Genomic DNA, 18,162 nt, shown 5'->3' with positions numbered 1-18,162 from the left:
AAAGGCAAAGGCAATGAAAAGACCAGAGTCCTGGCTGGAGCCCCCTCATGGGGTAGGGGGCACCAGTTAGAGGACTGAGTCTCGGCCAACATGGTGTACGGCATAGCCGGATCTCACAGAGCTACCTCGGGGGTTAGAGGATATGACATCTGCTGAGGCTGTGCAATGCTTTGGTGCAGGATCAACCCCAGTGGTAAGGAAAAAATAATTCTACTGAGGGATGCAGGTGATTGCAATTATTTTACGGCAGGTAATTGCAGCATTACAATTCAAGCTCAGCAGATGATACATGCTGAAAAATTTCTGCAGGATAGGTATGGATCGTTTGTTGTCTGGTATGTAGCATCTTAATTGCACTGGAGAGCCATTAAGTTGCGCTCAAACTAAATTCATCTTAGAGCCATCTACTTTTAATTAAATTTTTTATCTAGTTCATTCATTTTTTCTAAATCAGAATTAAAATTCATTTATTTTTTATCAATCAGTAATCTTTAGCATTTTAATTTGGTTTTGCACTAAGTGTTTTCATATTTCAGTAGATTTCTGAATCACTGGACAATAAGTACTGCATCAACCATTGAAGAAAAGCACTATGAAACGTTTCATGAACTTGATTAAACATTGTTTACTTTGACTTTTATGTTATTGTCATTCTTCATTCTCAATAAGGTAAACTCTTGTATGTAGTGATTTCTTTTACCTATATACTGGTTGAAAAATTGATACTTTGTTCAGTTCCTCACATTTTTGGTTAATGTATTAAATTTTTTAATTTATAATTTTCTTATTGGTTAATGATTAAATATGATTCTATTCAGCTGATTTTCAGTAAATTAAAAGTTTAGACATTTTCAATTGTTCTCATATTTAAAAATGAAAAAAATAGTTCATTTTCCAAAAATAATTTGTTCCTAAAGCTGGTCAACTATTTATGTATTAAAAAGTTTAGTACTTTGGCCTATGAGTAATTCAAAAAAATTATTTAAAATTAAATTAAAATATTTCCTTTCACTAGAAATAAAATTACATGATTTTTTTAAAAATACTAATTTTTTTTATCTCCAGGACCACCATTAGGTATTACTTCAGAGAATGAGATGAATGACAATTTTTGTAGCGTGTGAAAATGCCATGCTTGACTGTGATTTAAACCTGGGACTCCTGGATGAAAGGCCGAGACGCTATCACTCGCGCCATGGAGGCCAGCTAAATAATACTAATTAGAAGTAATTATTACTTTTTAAAATTGATCCTAATTTACTTATTATCTTCACATAGTTGTGTCAACTATTTTTATTTATAATAAAGACTATGAACACTTCTTTTTATTATTTGTAATCTAGCAGTGCATAGTTCAGCTCAGATCAGTTTTACATAGTTTCCTTTGCTCCTTCCAGATGAAAGTTGAAGGAGTTCCTTTTTTTTAATGTGTAGTAGCAATTCTTCCATCCCTGATGTGATCTATATAATATATAATAAAGTTATTGTATGAATAATACTCTCGTAATAAAAATTTCATGACCTTGCTTCTTCAGAATTTTCTCCAGTAATTTTTCCTTTTTAATATCAGTTTAAACAATTCTGTTAGCGAATCAATGTTTTTTCATTATTCATAAGTAACGATTGTTTATTTTATTGGAATTATTGTAAACTTCAATCCAAATATCTCATAATGTAATATAAAAAAAGTAATTCAGTTAGTGTCAAAATATAATGTTACTGCTCTTCTATTAATTAAAAATTGAATAAAAAGAATTTAATTAGTCATGACATTACTACATACATATGATATTACTGAGGATAGGTGCTTTGACAAGAGATAAAAACCTGACAAAAATTGTCGGTCCGACTAATTTTCACTGAATTCTGTCATATATATTTATATTTTTATAGAATAAAAACAAAAAATAAACAAATATTTTTTGTGGGGGATGTCAACCGAATATTGATAAATATGCATTTCCTAATAATTTAATAAATTTTCGATACCATCGATAAGAGCAGAGTTTACTGGGTATTCGTTCCAGACTTAATTAATAAACAAATATATTAAAAAATACATGTGACATTTGAAAATTAACAAGAGATGTATGAGTGAATGAGCGAGTGACCATTGTGGTTGCGGCGAGTCCCATGAAAGGGATGGGGAAATATAGAGTGGTTTGTGAGTAGTCAGGGGTAGTAGTATCCGATCGGCTGTAAAAGGAGTAGGGGATGATTTATTTCCTACGTGTAATATTATTACCTATAACAGCGTTAAATAAAATTACGACCATACAGACAAATTAATGGAAGTATTCGACGTCGAATCTGCCCATCGACTATCAACCATCCATCATAATGTATTTAGAATTGATCTGATGTCAGGACCGTACGTAAATCGTTTATTTGTGTATATGTATATTACTAATATCTCACCATATTCTTGCTTTATTTTTTTTTCCGGTAAAAAACCGTGTATTCATTTGTTCTTGTATATAAGATCATAAAGTATGACGAACCGTAATTTAAATCGCATCATTTCATCCATCATTCTTTTTTTATTAATTTATTCATGATGTTAGAAAAAAAATGATCGTTTTTGTAAATGGACGTGCTAATATAGAAATGTATTTTTCTCTTATATATTTTCTTTGCGTTCTAAGGAATTATTATTTGACCATCTATTCTGGTTTTTAAATCGATTAGAGAGATTTTATTTTGTTAATGAGGGTTATCATGTTAATTTGTGGGTTTTTAATAGACAAATTCTTTTAATTATTGAACTAGGTTCTTCCGACGCCCTCCGCAGCTAGACCCTCCGAGCGTGTTGCCCTGGCGGGCGGCGTCTTGGAATGGGATTATTAGTTGTCAAAAATTGATTATCTCCAACCCAAGAACTGCAATACAATTTACTGGTTCTTATTGTCCAGTGTGGACAATTTCTGTCATCGATTTTCGGTTATGGGTCATTTATCAAGCTACTATTCTTCTGATTAATTTCGGAGATAATAATAATTAGTACAAAAAAAAAATTAATTTAAAAACGTTTTATAACAAAAAAAAAAACTTAAAGACAAGATGATATTTAACGATATTAGAATAAGAATTTCCTTAAAAGAAAAACTATACGTAATTCAGTCTCTGTAGTACTCTGTAACGGGCTCTAAATAGCACTATAAAATATATTTAAAATTAATAAAAATTCAATATTAAATAATAATAGAAAACTTGAATATAAGATGAATTAAAACATCAGTATTAATAATAAAAAAAATCTGATGTGGACATCACATGAATTCCTTGTACGCCTATTAAATTACATTTTTTTTTTTTTTTAAATGAAAAATACATGAAATTTATTTGTATATTTGGACTTATAATATTTGGACTTTTTGTTAACTTTAAATAACCCTCACTCAGAGCTTTTCAACGATATATTAGAAATGGTACTTATATTTTCATTGGTTCCAGAGTTATAGCCAAATAAATTTTAATTAATGAAATATTTGGATATTACAAGGGGAAGACACATCAGTTCGAAAACGACTTAATTTCCTTTCATTTTTTAACTTTTTTTTTTAATTTAAATATATTGCTTTATTAATGATTGTTAACCTCTGATAGTAAAAAAATCTTTATAATTAATGATAATTCAATAATAACGTTAAAAAAATATGAAAAAAATCAGAAGTTATTAGTGAAATAGAATTTAAAAAAAATGTTTATATGTAATTTTATAGGCGTACGAGTAAGTCATGTTGTGTCGACATCAGAATTTTTTTAATTAAAATTAATATTCGATGAATAATGAATACGAAAATTAAATGAAATCAGAAAAGGGTGATGAAGGATGGTCAGAAGGAACAGTTTTCCAGTTATATCACGGTTAATTTGAGTAACTATTTTATGAAGAAAAACAATCACATAAAAAAAATGCTCTTAATATATATTTCGCATATACATATATCGATTGAAGAAATAAATATATATATATTACAAGTATAAATAATAACAAGTACAAGTAATAAATATATAATAACGTAAGAAGTATACATTTGACCACCACCAGACACATGTACTAATGGATCTGGATTTTCCGCTAGTGATCGGTACATTCTTATTTCCGGTATATTCGGTACCTGATATCTGAGCACGTTATTACTTACTGTTGTATGGAATGACATCACTCGGACTACTGGTGTTTTATGTGCTAGGCTAAGGGAAACACACACACACACCCCCGGCAATAGCTAGAAAACTGGCTGAAGAAAACATTTTTATACAACGGCCTAAAATTAAGGTAAGGTGTAATTACTTAAAAAATTCATTTTACCAATTTCAATACATGGTTTAAAATAAATCTTATTATGTTATGAAAATAAATTGAATTATAAGCACAAATAGGAAATTTTTTTAGATGATTAATTCACCACATAAGCTGGAAGCTTATGCGTGGGAATATGAAATAGAAATTTTGTATAGTATGAAAAATGCCATACTTAACCGGGGTTCGAACCCGGGACCTCCGGATGAAAGACCGAGACTTTGATTTCGCTATTCTGATTCCTGGTGTTTCTAATAAATTGTTGTAGTTTTTAATGATCAGGCTCAACTATATGTGAAAACCCGGCATCTTATATGTGGATACCGGTGGTTGGGTTTCCATTAACCACACTTCTCAGAAATGTTTGACCTGCGACTGTACGAGACTAACTTCATTTACACTCGTACATATCATCCTCATTCATTCTCTGAAATATTACCTAACAGTGAAATATTACTATATGCGAAAAGGTTACGTACAATTATATTTTTCGTTTAAAAAGTATATTTTTTTATACAGAAATATAGGGGTTAGTTTTTACAATTTATTGATTGTAATTAACGTTTGAATATGGATTATTCATAATTTTTTTTCTTTTTTTGACATGCGTATTATTTTCACAGTACACTGTTTGTTGGTGAATATTTCTCAAACGATCAGCGATATTTTATCAATGGTTTTATTATTATCTCAGCCTATCATAAAAATATTTATTAATTTCTTGTTATTTTCTATTTTGATTATCTTATAAATTGTTTTTTATTTAAAATGTCAAGATAATGTTATCTTTACACTGCACGTCAATATAAATTAACATGTATAATAACACCAATCCCTGAATCTCTGAATTAGTAGTTACGCGTAGATAATTAATGTACATTACTTAACGATTTATGATATTGTTTTCTTATAATTAAAACTAATATAATTAATTGATGTTTGAATATAATTTAATATTATTATTATACTGTATTATCATTATACTAGTAATACTACTATTATACTATCATTACTACTACTACTACTACTACTACTACTACTGCTACTACTACTCTTCTTCCTTTTTTTCTGTTTTAGCCTCCGGAACCACCGTAAGGTATTGCCTTAAGAGGATGAATGAGAATGATATGTATGAATGTAAATGAAGTGTTGTTTTGTACAGTCTCAGGTCGACCGTTCCTGAGATGTGTGGTTAATTGAAACCCAACATCAAAGAACACCGGAATCCACGATCTAGTGTGCAAATCCGTCTAATAATAACTTCCTTTACTAGGATTTGAACGTTAGAACTCTTGACTTCGTAATCAGTTGATTTGTGACGAGTTCACCACTAGAGCAACCCGGTGGGGAGTACTGCTACTTCTACTGCTATTGATACTACTAGTATTACTACTACTACTTTTAGATATTCTTAATTAATTGTAATAAATGAAAAACATATGTATTTTATTTTTGCTTGTTTAAACTGACAGTTTGTAAGAAGATTTCGACCCAATCCAAAGTGAAGAAGTTTCGTAGGTAAGCCACTTATAAAGTCACTGAGATTAATTATGTTGTTTGCAAAGAGTTCCAAGTACTTTACATTTTTAGGCACATAAAGACCTTTTCTTTTATTAATACCATTGCCAGCTAATATTAGAACTTCCAAATTACGTAATTTTTTAAGACTGTTAGACTGAAGTTCCGATATCTGTTAAATAAACGATATTTATTATATCACTAAGAAAATGTTTTAAATTCCGTGTCAATAAATTTACACATACAATCGATCGAGTTTAAGCTCTATCTCTCTCTCTTTCACACACACATGCGCGCGCGCGCGAATACTTTATTATCATTTTAATATTTTGGCATGAAACAGGTTTCAAGTGTTTGAAATGTTTGGTTTCAAGTATTGGTTTAAAAATATAAAATTTGTATAAATTCAATCTGTATCAGAATAATAGCTTGCTATTAGAGACTAATAGAAAATTACAATATATCTTTGGTTTTTTGATGTGGTTTTAGGAAATTGTTTATTATTTATTAATTAGTGGTTTTAACGTTAAAAAAGATGTTTCTATTGAATGTATATTATTATAATTCTTCGTATTCAGTAATCTGTTGATTTTCGTTTACGTGTTTTCTCTTGCCTGTCGGAATGTCTGTTAATATTTAGAAAGGAAAAACAAAGCCGCCATTTTTAAAAGTGAATTAAAATTTAATTATAATTCTTTTTATAAAAGAATGTCGGTTGATTAGCGTTCAGTGAAATGTATTGAATATCACAATAATTCCTTGAAAAATATTTTTCACTTTAAAAACCATCATGAAATCAAAGGATCAAAACAGAAATGTGAGAAACATATGCATAAATTATTTTTACTTATATAGTTTGAAAACATTTCAAAAATTTAGTCGATTGTAATGTTGTATCTTGTTTATGTTAGTATACAGCAAAGTTTTAGAAATTCTTCTACAATTGAGGCGATTATTACTTAATTTCTTAACCAACGAATATAACGTAGTTTTTTTTTGTAAATCCACCGTTAACGAGACTGATTGACTACCAAGAGGGGCCAGTGCAGACGTGATCATTTCAAAGTAGAAATAGCCGAAATTGTGAAAGTTATTATGGTAGATTAAAAAATTCATTCACGATTTCTTGTAAATACTAACAGATTTTGCGTTTACCGAACGAAATCTACAACGGGAAAAACGAAAATAATTACGACCACTCGGAATGCATTAAATTTTGACCAACCCCAATAAATAATTTTTTTGATGAAACTGAATACTGTTAACAGCATATCCCAATCAATTACAAGACTTTGGTTATTATCAGTCATAAGCACTTGCGAATGTCCCTCGACAGAGAACACAAATTTTAAATCATAGTACGGAATTATCTTGACTGCTAGCACGTTAAAGTTTCCGATAAGGATATTTAAAAATTTTAGTACGCCACTAACTCAAAACCCATTACTGTATATTGAATACATACACTCGATAACCGACCCGAATTTCTTAAAAATTACAAATTATCTCTTTCATTTTGGTAAAACATATTTGATAGATCAAACTAGATTTTGATTCCCAATCTTTTCGTTGTAAGGTCTAACAAAAACTGTATTTTATTCGAAGGCTATAGCAGAATATCTTATTGTTAGAGTGTATCTGAATGATTTTTTCTTACAAAAATTGAATCGTCTAAAACTTTTTGTAAACACTGACCCAATGGAATTTTTAAGAAATTTCGTCACTGTGGCATTCGCTTCGGTCATCATTCAGGCATTTTGTATTCTCTTTTTTTTCTGTTTTTATTAATGTTGTGTACTTTCCGTACGGTACAACTTCTTTGTCTACGTTTAAATTTAACACAAAGCGTGAACAAAAAGAAATCATGTTTCTTTGCCATTACGTGTAAAATTAGACGAACTCAAACGAATAGATAAAGGCAAAACTCGCAAAACTCTCAAAGCTCTTGCCCAAGATCTCGGAATAAGTACCGTAAGCGTAGGTGGACTGGAGAACTCAATTGAAAAAAAATTGGAATCGTTGATTTAGAAGAAATTATAAATTACGGATTGTTTTAACTGGAAAATCTTAACAACTGGTTTTTCAATAAGATTCTTTTCAAGAATTGCCGCTTTTTATTAGTCACAAAAGTGCCTGGATGGATAAAAATATTAAGGCCTGGTTTGTCGATGAATTTGTCGTAGAAGTTAAAAAGTTTTTAAATGAAAGAAAAGTATAGCAGGCGACGTTACTTTTAATTTATAATAAATACTTTATTACATATACATGACGGAGTACTGTGCAATGACTATATTAAACCGATATTTCTCTCACCAAATGCCATTACCGGTTGGTCACTGTAGCACTTAACAAGATGATACGTATATGCTGCGAGAAGGGCGGTAAATGCAGCATATTAAACAGATTTTGAAAAAAAATTAATTTAAAAGATGCCATTTATTGGACGGTTGCTTAGTGTGAGTAAATATTTAAAAAAAAATCACGGAGAAACATTATTTCTTCTGAAGAGAAGGATATTTATTATTTGTGAAACTCTATAGATAACTGCTTTCCCAGTTCAGTACAAAAAAATACCGGTACAAAAAAATAACTCATCTGATGGAGAAATTAAGGATTGGTTAAATTTTGACGACAAAGAATAAAATAATGACGACGAAATAATAAAAATGGTGCACCATCAGGCAACAAGCGACATAGGTGGCAGGTGAAGATGAAGGTGGCGGATAAAAAACTGAGGTAATCCGTCTAAGGTTTTGGAATACGCGCTACGCTAAATAAGACAGCCATTCCAAATTACACTCTCTTAAAATATGGAATCATCTCGCAGCAAAGAAAACGGTATTATTTCGAAAAACAAAAAAAAACAACAGTGGATTATTTAAAATAAAAGCTACGGAAATCTTAAGTTAACAATTTTTTTTTACGTAAGCTAGTATAGCTTACTATTGCCAGACACATTAAAATGTCATTTATTTGTCGTTTAATTAAACCGGCCTTTCATATTTTACTTTTTACATTTCCAGTAAACGGATTTTTGTTCTGTAATCTGAGGGTCCTAAGGTCTACATTAACTTGGATTAGGTCTTTAATTTATTTCGTGAAAGGATGTAAGTTTATGGATCTAGAACTTAGATCAGATATTCATGAAATTTTGATTGTGGAAATTATTGTTTTACTTAAAGTTGGCTTCTTTTAATGATCTCTTAAGTTAGACCATGTCAATCACGTGTACTTCGTTACAGACTCTTAAACGGTCAAATCCAGATGAACGGCTAATTTTAAAGTAAACAATGTTACTAAATCAAAATCCTTATTGCATTACATTATTACAGAACCTGAAGGTAACATGAAATTAAAACCAATTATAGAGATTATTAATAATCGTAATGGCATCTGGATACACTCTACACAGATAGCTCTAATTGCGAGAAATTATATGGCTTTCCTTTCTACGAAGGACCAGTCAGTTGTCAACAAATTTAGACAATTACGGATAGAAAAGCTTCCAGAAGAAGAAAGAAAATGAAGAAAAATTTCAGAAGAAACGACAAAGAATTTTTTTGTGAAATTCAGTGCTTTTAGAAAGTCGCTGTGCAGTGTGCTTTAAAATTGTGTGATGCATTTCGGCCTCAGGTTGTTTGTCCTTTGGGTTCATTAGGCGTTGCTCAGTAGTGAAACCAAGACGTCAGTTGTTGAGTTGTGATTGAACATGCTTCGTTTCCTTTCGTGTCGTTTCGTTTATCGGAATCAGTAGTTGTGCGAAACGTAATGGTTCTTTGGGTAGAAGAACGCATTTTTCTTACTGAACACCTCATTCGTGAAGGTGAAAAGTATACTGATTTAGTGAAGTATAAGTTTTCGGTAAAGTTTCTAAATACTCCTGTTTCTCACTGCAATACAGTTCGAACTCTTATCGAAAAATTTCGGGCAATAGGTGTTAAAAACGCTGATCGAAGTGGAAGACTACCTAAAGTAAATGAATAAAAGATGCTTGATATTTTGGATGCTATGGCTGAAACTCCATAAAAGTCAATGCGTAAGTCAGCACAACAGCAAGATATCGGACTTGCTACCGTATATAAAGCTGTAAGAAAAGAATTGAAACTTATCCTCTATAAAATAATCTGTGTTCAAGCACTGAAACCTACATATCATGCCAAAAGACTAAATTGTTGTCAACAGTTTAAACGTTTTATTGACAAAAATTCTGTAGCTATCCTCGACATTATGTTTTTTACCGATGAAGCATGGTTTCATCTGGGAGTTTATATTCACAAAATTCACGACTGTGGTTAACAGCTAACCTCCATGAATAATTTTTAGACGAAGCGAAAATTTGAGTCTGGGTCGGTGTAAGTAGAATGCGCATGGTGGGTCCAATCTTTTTTGAAAATACAGTTAATATTGATCGTTATTGTTCTGTTTTTAACAAACTTCATTTGTCAGTTAATAGAAGTGGAAATCAGTCACGGTTGGTTCCAACAAGATGGCGCCACAGGGCACACAGCTAACAACAGGTCAATGATTTTTTAACGAAATTTCTTTGGTGACCATTTCGAGGGGTTGGTGGCCTGCACAATCTTCTGACCTGACTCCCCCAGATTACTTTCTATGGAGGCAGCAAAGCATGCAGTGTTTCGCAACAGAACACGCACGATTGAATAAATAAAAACCGCAATAACGGCTTACGTACGAAACATTCCACTACATCAGCTGGTTAAAGTATTTGAAACAAAACGTGAGCAATATTTAATTGATGTTGGTGGAGGTCATTATCAACACCTTTTATAAACTATTCCAGTTATTGTAATATCCGTTTCTATAAAATAATGAAATAAGTAATAAATACGAAAGTTTCGTCATTACATTTCCATAATTCCAGTGCACAGCAACCTTCCAAGCACTCTGTAGAAAAAATTTACAGAAAAGCGTAGAAGGTGCGGACAAAATAAATCATTATGTTTGAACAAACAAAGGGGCGGGTCGAGTATTGGTATTGGCCTGGTGATATAAATTCTGTCAGGAAGCAGTGGAAGATAAGTTCGATAAATACGAGTAGGGTATGCGATAAATACGATCATGTGTGCGAGAGCATTTGTGTGCGGTAACAAACAAGGGAAGGGGTGAGAGAACTAGCTTACGTTTTGAATATTGGTTAAGAACGAGAAATTGTTCGGCAAGTTCTTTGTGAAAATGAGTCATTAGAAGTGATACTATTTATTTATAAGCTGGTTATACTATTTAAGCTGGTTTTATTTGTAAGCTGGTTCTTTTTGTAAACAATAGAAGTGAATAATTCTTGAATAAAGTGAACTGTTGATTTTGTGATTTGTCCTGTTATAATTTCTTGTTAATTATGTATTAGTTTCTATTTGCTATTGTAAGGTGTATAGAAAATCGAAATTATGTTTTGCTATTTGTAATTGACTTATTTTGTACATTATTTTGTATTTGCAGGAATTTTTTACGTGTGCCATCTTTCAATAACCTTGTCGAACCGCGATCACGCGACAATATATATATATATATATATTGTAAATTATCCTGTAAATATTACTTAAGACAATTATTCTTTTTACTTGAAGCGATTCTTAATTGCTGCGGCTGAGTTTCGTGCGCCAAACGGCTTATTATTACACATGCACGCGAAAAATTTTATCTTTGATTAGGCAAGTAAATATGTTTCATTCAATTTTGTGATCAGCTAAACGAATAGTTGCGCGGCAACCGAAAACTTAATTGTACTTCATATCTGTAACACACATCTGTGCAATTACACAAAATATTGCTATCAATATGACCATTGTGATTGGAAGATGAAATACTCGTACTTTCATTTGAACAACTGTTTCATATTAATATATTTAAAAAATAAAAAATAATGTATTTTGTATCTCAGAATGGAAGTCTTAGTAAAAAATTCATGAAATTCGATCTGAATGAATAGTCACAAAGGTTGTGAAGTGTTTTCTCATTAATATAAAGTAGTTAAATTTTTTTTGGAAAGTTTCAAATTATTAACTTAAGTTGTAATTCTATAAAACTAAAAATCATACAACTAACTAATGAAACTTGCTATTATTTGGGTTGGTTTTTTAACTGCGATGAAGAAAATTGCCTTATTACGAAAGGTTTCTTATCAATTTTTCTGACAGTAGTACGGAAGTGATAGAAACATAACAGGAAAGGCGGCAAATAATGTTTTTATTTTTGGTTTTTCGTGTGGTCATATTTTGCCTATTTCTCCAAAATTATCTAAACGTTGATGATCATGAACCATTTGTTAACAGAGATTTTAGCAGAACCAGGAAATTTTATCATTGGTTGGGAAAGGTGAATGTAGTTGATAATATTTCATGTAGACAGGAGTAAGTAACCGCTATGCTATTTTGATTTCTGTACAGGTAAACAATTTATGTAGAAAATTGCGTTCTAATATACCCACGCGAAAACGCATGCAACTAAAGATAGTGCTTGTTAATAAGAGAGAAATTATGATTTGAAAGAGTATAAGAATTGAAACGGGTCCGTTATTTACAAACACATACGGTAATTAAAAACAGTTTCTGATGTAGAGTTATAAGAACGCGCTCAATATTGTCAGAAAATAATCCATTTGATTTTCTTATATTATTGCTACAGATACTGTTTAGAAATCGCGTAGGCATAAAGCATACATCTACATTTTCTACCAACAACTAAGTAGCTTAACATCGTAAGGAAAAAAGATGTTACGAGTTAAAATGACGACTATCGTTATAGAAAATATATTAGATCGTTAGGGATTACTCGTGGAGCTGTTCTCTTGGTGGACGTTTGCTCCTGTAGGTCGATTGGTAGAATTTTTTACCGTAATTACTGCATAATTTTTTAAATTTCAACCATCAAAAAGGTAGGAAAAATTTCTGAAGAAAGAAAAACTTTATTAAAAACTCTACGAATCTGTGGTCAATATATAAGCTTAGAGAATAAAATATTTTGTTTTTATCTTCTAGTACTTACATAATGTTTAGTTTTAGGTATTACATTGTTTGTTGTATATGGTTAACTGTATTTGTACATGTATCATGTATAATTTGTATTGTATTTTTAACCTAAGATCTGTACTTGTAGTATGATATGACGTATGACTGTGTGTGTGGGTGATCTCCCCCTACCTGATGGAATGCATTATTAGCTATGACAGGGAGGGTGGATAGCCAGGGGTGGAGGTTTAGTCGGTATACATACGCTCTTTGTAAAACCTAGCGGGACCTTTTAGCGACCCCGACACTGTTTCGGCGTCTGTAAAGTGGATTCCCCACCACTACAAATAGCTGTTTAAGGATTTTATGGGGGAAAAAACAATAAAATACCAATGATTCATGTTATGTTTATTAGAGAGCATGAGAATGAAAAAAGCAAGTAAAAACGAAATTTTATAAACATTTAAATAACCCAAAGCAATATGATATGAAAATAATCTAAGTTAGTGTATTATTTTCTTCTGTAGAGAGCATTGAAGTTCCAAAAACATACATCCAAATATACTTAGTAAAAATGAAATGAAGGTAATGTACCGGTTATATATTGTATTTGTTTTCAATGATAAGAGCGAATCAGTTAGCATATGACTATTTTTATGTTATAGTATGAAATTATGTTTCGTGTTTATGAGCAGTTAAAGTGTTATTAAAGCTCAGTTTCTGTAAACTTAATTATTCAAATGAGTGATTCAGGTTCACCTGAACTAACGATGACACAGACCTTGACACAGACAATGACACAGATCTTGATTATATCCAACCAGAAATTTAAATGATCAGAAGTCAAGAAAACCTAAAATTAATAAAGTACGAGCAAATGAAGCGCAATTCTCATTCCCTTATCCTCCGATCGGGATAATAATCTCAATTAAAAAGAGAAAAATGAGGAGAAAAATATAATGATAAAAAACTATGTGATAAATACGGTTTAGATTATCACAAACCTTGATATAATTATCTTAAAATTCAGTCTGAAAGTAGGATCCACATAAAGATAAAAAATTGTTTTGTTTGAGTGCGACTGTAATGTTAGAGGATAAGCTAAGTAATTATTTTTTACTTGTAATAATATCGTAATTTTTTGTACCATATTATTTGAGCTTTCAATATTTTGTTTGTTTTGTTCTTTGAATTATTTCGGTAAAAACCATCTGTTTCAACTCACCAGGAATTGATTTTTTTTTTACTTCACGTATCAAAAAAAAATTGTTTTACGCCTTTTACTTTATACAAAAACTAAAAATTATGATTTGTTGTCTTAAGATAGCAATAATATCTGAATTTCTGTAAAATTCGGAACGAAAACTCGGAAAAACCAAAATTAACAATTTTTAAAAATTTATTTCATCATATTGCATATTTTAATATAGTGAAAAAAAATCATCAGAATTTTTTTTAAACAATTTCTATTGAATAAAAAATTCAGTTTTTTCTTTTCTTGAAAGATGGTTTAATTTTGTTTGATGAATTAATTTACTACAGAAGCTTTGAAGTTAGTTCTTGGGAATATCGAAATAAAATAATAGCATATAATATTTTAGAGAAGTTTAATAGCTTATGTAAAGCTATGATAAATTTTATAGCTTATTTTAATTTTTCATAATAGCTTATGAAAAATGTCATACCAGACCGGCTTTCGAACCCGGGTACATTGAGAATCTTAGGATATTGAAAAAACTGCAGTCTGGTAACAATCAGTAAAATAGAACATTGAAATTAATTCTCAGTTTTTTTTTGTTTTTTTTTTCATAAGGGCTACAAAGAGTTAGGGCCAATGGAAACGTCTCTAAATTTATTTTACATTTATAGTAAAGATAGTGAATTTGATCCTTAAAAATATTTTTGTCATACATAAAATATGAGATTTATTTCGTTTCTGTCAGCTTTTTTTCTCTTAATAAAATGACTGTTTAATAATTATTTTTTGTATGAATTCTTTTAATAATTTGATGAAAAAGGTTATAAACTCGTATTATCTAATTCGATTAAATAATACCTTGTTTAATATTTGATTGTCACCTCTTATAATTAAAAATTAAAAAGAAAAAACAAAAATAAATAAGTATAGAAATAACTGTTGAAGCATTATTTCAGTTGTAAATTGGTGTTTAATAAAAACCATTGCCCGAGAAGAAAAGATGGACACAGTATACTTTAAAATCATCTAGAAAGCGGATAGATAGCAGATAAAAGACTGAGTTAGAACGATTTTAATAAAAGTATAATTCGTAGAATTAATCTTTTCTCCATAAAAGGCAAAAATTTTATTTGTAAGATTATATTCAAATTCGTAAGAAATATTAAGTAGAAATCTCATTCAAGAATAGAATTTGGAAAAGTAGCAGTGCCACTTGTGTAGAAATAGCATTTACTGTATTATTTTAGTACTTTATACACAGTCTATTTGTATTGCATATAAATAGAAAAAAAAAAATCAAAAAAAATCTATTTTGTTAGTGGGACTAAAATAATGAAGTAAGTAAAATAATGAATGAAGTAAATATTTCAGAGAAGGATTGACAAATATGATAGTATTTTATTAACTTACAGACCAATATGGGGATCTCATCAAGAGTAATAAAATTAACTGTTTTTCGAAGGTAATAATGGAGCTTTTTTACTCTCAGAAGACGCGTAAATGGATAATGATCGGTAAATTTATCGAGCATAAATATTAAAAAAAAAGCTGGCATACATCTGTATGTAGTAACAATAATCATCAGCCTATGTCATGTAATACATTGAATATGAAGAATATATCGTCAAATTACTTTTGACTTCTGTTTAATTTTTCGATTAAACAATTTTTTATTAAACCATTCTACCAAAATACCTGTGAGGTTTGATTGTAATTTGAGATAAAAAGTAATATATTAATACATAAAATTAATAAATAACGTTTAACTTAGGTTCGGTTTGATTACTTAGAGAAATAACTTACACTACTTCCTGTAATTCTTAGAATTTTTAATTTTTCTAAAAATTGTTTTTCAGTAATCGTTCCATTTTTATTTTCTTGTGTCATCTGATTAATTAATTCTACTAGATCATCGGTTATATCATTTTCTCTTTCTAATCGAATTTTGTTATCCTGTAATATAAATAAAAAATAGACAATAAGTTAAATAATTTGATTTTGTAGATGTAAGTTAGGTATTCTGTACAAAAATATTTTTTAAATATCGAAATATAAGAAAACGTCTATTATTAAACACATATATTTTTGCTATCATTTATTTGCCTTTAATAACGATGATATAATTAATTGTTGAGCCACATGCTCATTTTAATGTTATAATATTTATTTAATGATTTTCTTTCTTTTGTTGTATCTTTTCTATCAGCCGAAAAATTGTCTCGCGTGAAAGTATGTGAACATCCTCGTCAATAATAATATTAATATCATTTAAGAAAATTTGCCTTATCGTTGTATCAGTGCCGGTAAAAAAATTAGTTTTTCCATTTCAGTTCCTAAAGTTACATTTTAGTGACATGTATGAAGAACCCACCATTTAAAACAGAGATAAGGAAATTTTGGGTATTAATTAAATGCTGGCTTCTATCTTTCATTTTTTTGTAATTTTATTTGGATGGATTAAAGTAGCAAACGCAAATAAATACAATTTATATATATATGACACCAAAAAAAAACAAAAAACCAGCTTATGTGGGCAATCAAACATGTAACTCTGTTTTTCTAGTTGATAGAATTTTAAAAAAAGGTTATCTTGGATTTTTTCAAACTTAAAGAATAACGTTCAACTATGCCACTAATCTGTACTGAATCCTTTTATATTTCTTGAACTACTCATTTTTGTTACATTACACTAAACAAATATATTTTTTTATTTTAAGCATTTTTAACTGTCATAAGTTTGGTTAAATGAGAATAAAATTTCATATTTTACTCATTATAATAAATTGTACTTCATTAGCTTATATCCCTCATATTTAAAAAAAAATATTTTTTGAAAATTACGGATTCACTATCAAAGTAATTTTATGTATCGAATATAATCACTAAATAAGGCGTAATCAAATGAAACACAATTCGGTAATATTTAATAACATTATATTAATAAATTTTACATATCTTTAATTATTTAAGAGACAAAAGTGACATCACTTCTTAACCTGAAATATAATGTAAACTAAAATTAAATTTGTCTGAAGATTATTCGTTTTAAGAAACTGTTTGTATATTTTGTGGAAAAATGTTGTAGGAAAGATTAGGGTTGCTGTGTAATGTCACTGATGTTTACACCATTACCGTTGGGTTTCTTTAGGGGAGATCCCGTTGAGAAGTACTTTATCTACTAATCTTCTGTTGAATCTATAACTTTTTTCATAATATTTTCACATATGTAATTCATCGGATTGTCCGATGATTGTACAAGAAATTGAATTAGCACAGATTCATTCACGATTGATAGAACACAAAGCACAATGTGAAATACAATTTTCAAAAGAAAATATACAAAATTTTCATAAGAAATATTGATACATGTAACATCAATTAATATAAGTGAAATATATATGAGCCAGAAGTTTTAAAATTCCAGTAATAGAATAAAAATTAACAATTTTGTACAAATAAAAATCTTTTTTTTTGTGATTTCTTTCAATAACAAATTCTTCTAAAATGTAGGTTTAGATTAGTATAAAGATTCATAAAATACTACTAGCCGGTAGAGCGAGCCAAGTGAGACTTTGGGGCCCAGGTCGATTCAGTCGAACCTCAGGGCAGACCCAGAGGCTCGTCGGGGCCTCCAGCGGTTACAGGGCCAAACCCAAGGCAGCAAAGCTCGCTTCGCTCGCCATTCCGTCCAGCCAGAGGGAAACCTCTGGACCCCCGCATTCCTCCTACTCCTGAACCCCCGAATTTTTCGATATCCTCGTGGTTGTAAGGCTAATAATGGTAAATAATTAAGGTATTCAGACTTTATAGGAATCTGAAAAAGGAATTAAACTACAGAAGACAGAATAGTAGTAACTATAATACAGACCTTTGACGAAAACTCTACAACCTATTTCAGTTGTCACGGTAACAGAAATATAATAATAAATTGAATGGATTCAAATTTTTTCTCGAAAGAATATCTTTAATTCATAACTTCATCATCAAGGAGGCTAGAGCCTCGACGATCTATAACTTAAAATGTTTCCTGGATCTATAGCTTAAAATTTGAAAGCAATCGGTCGGTTGGTTCTCGCGTGATGCGAGAAAAAATTTCGGCTTTATATATATATATATATATATATATATATATATATTAAATATGTAATACTATAAAGTATTTATAATAATATAAT

The 18,162-nt window shown here is 30.0% G+C and overlaps 1 protein-coding gene across 1 annotated transcript in view; it reads right to left on the bottom strand.

Moving 5' to 3' along the window:
- LOC142320235 (uncharacterized) overlaps positions 1 to 18,162 on the bottom strand; it is a 52,513-nt gene that overhangs the window by 12,615 nt on the left and 21,736 nt on the right. The window contains exons 2-3 of the mRNA XM_075357936.1: positions 15,791 to 15,940; positions 5,777 to 5,996 (exon numbers count right to left, since the gene is read on the bottom strand). Coding sequence (XP_075214051.1) covers positions 5,777 to 5,996; positions 15,791 to 15,874 — 304 coding nt within the window. The 5' untranslated portion in view covers positions 15,875 to 15,940. The remainder of the gene's footprint in view (positions 1 to 5,776; positions 5,997 to 15,790; positions 15,941 to 18,162) is intronic.

The sequence above is a fragment of the Lycorma delicatula genome, chromosome 2 (genome assembly GCF_047948215.1).
Source record: "Lycorma delicatula isolate Av1 chromosome 2, ASM4794821v1, whole genome shotgun sequence".
Taxonomy (NCBI): Eukaryota; Metazoa; Arthropoda; class Insecta; order Hemiptera; family Fulgoridae; genus Lycorma; species Lycorma delicatula.
The sequence above is the reverse complement of the archived record's forward strand: the minus strand, read 5'-3'. Positions and strand labels throughout refer to the sequence as shown.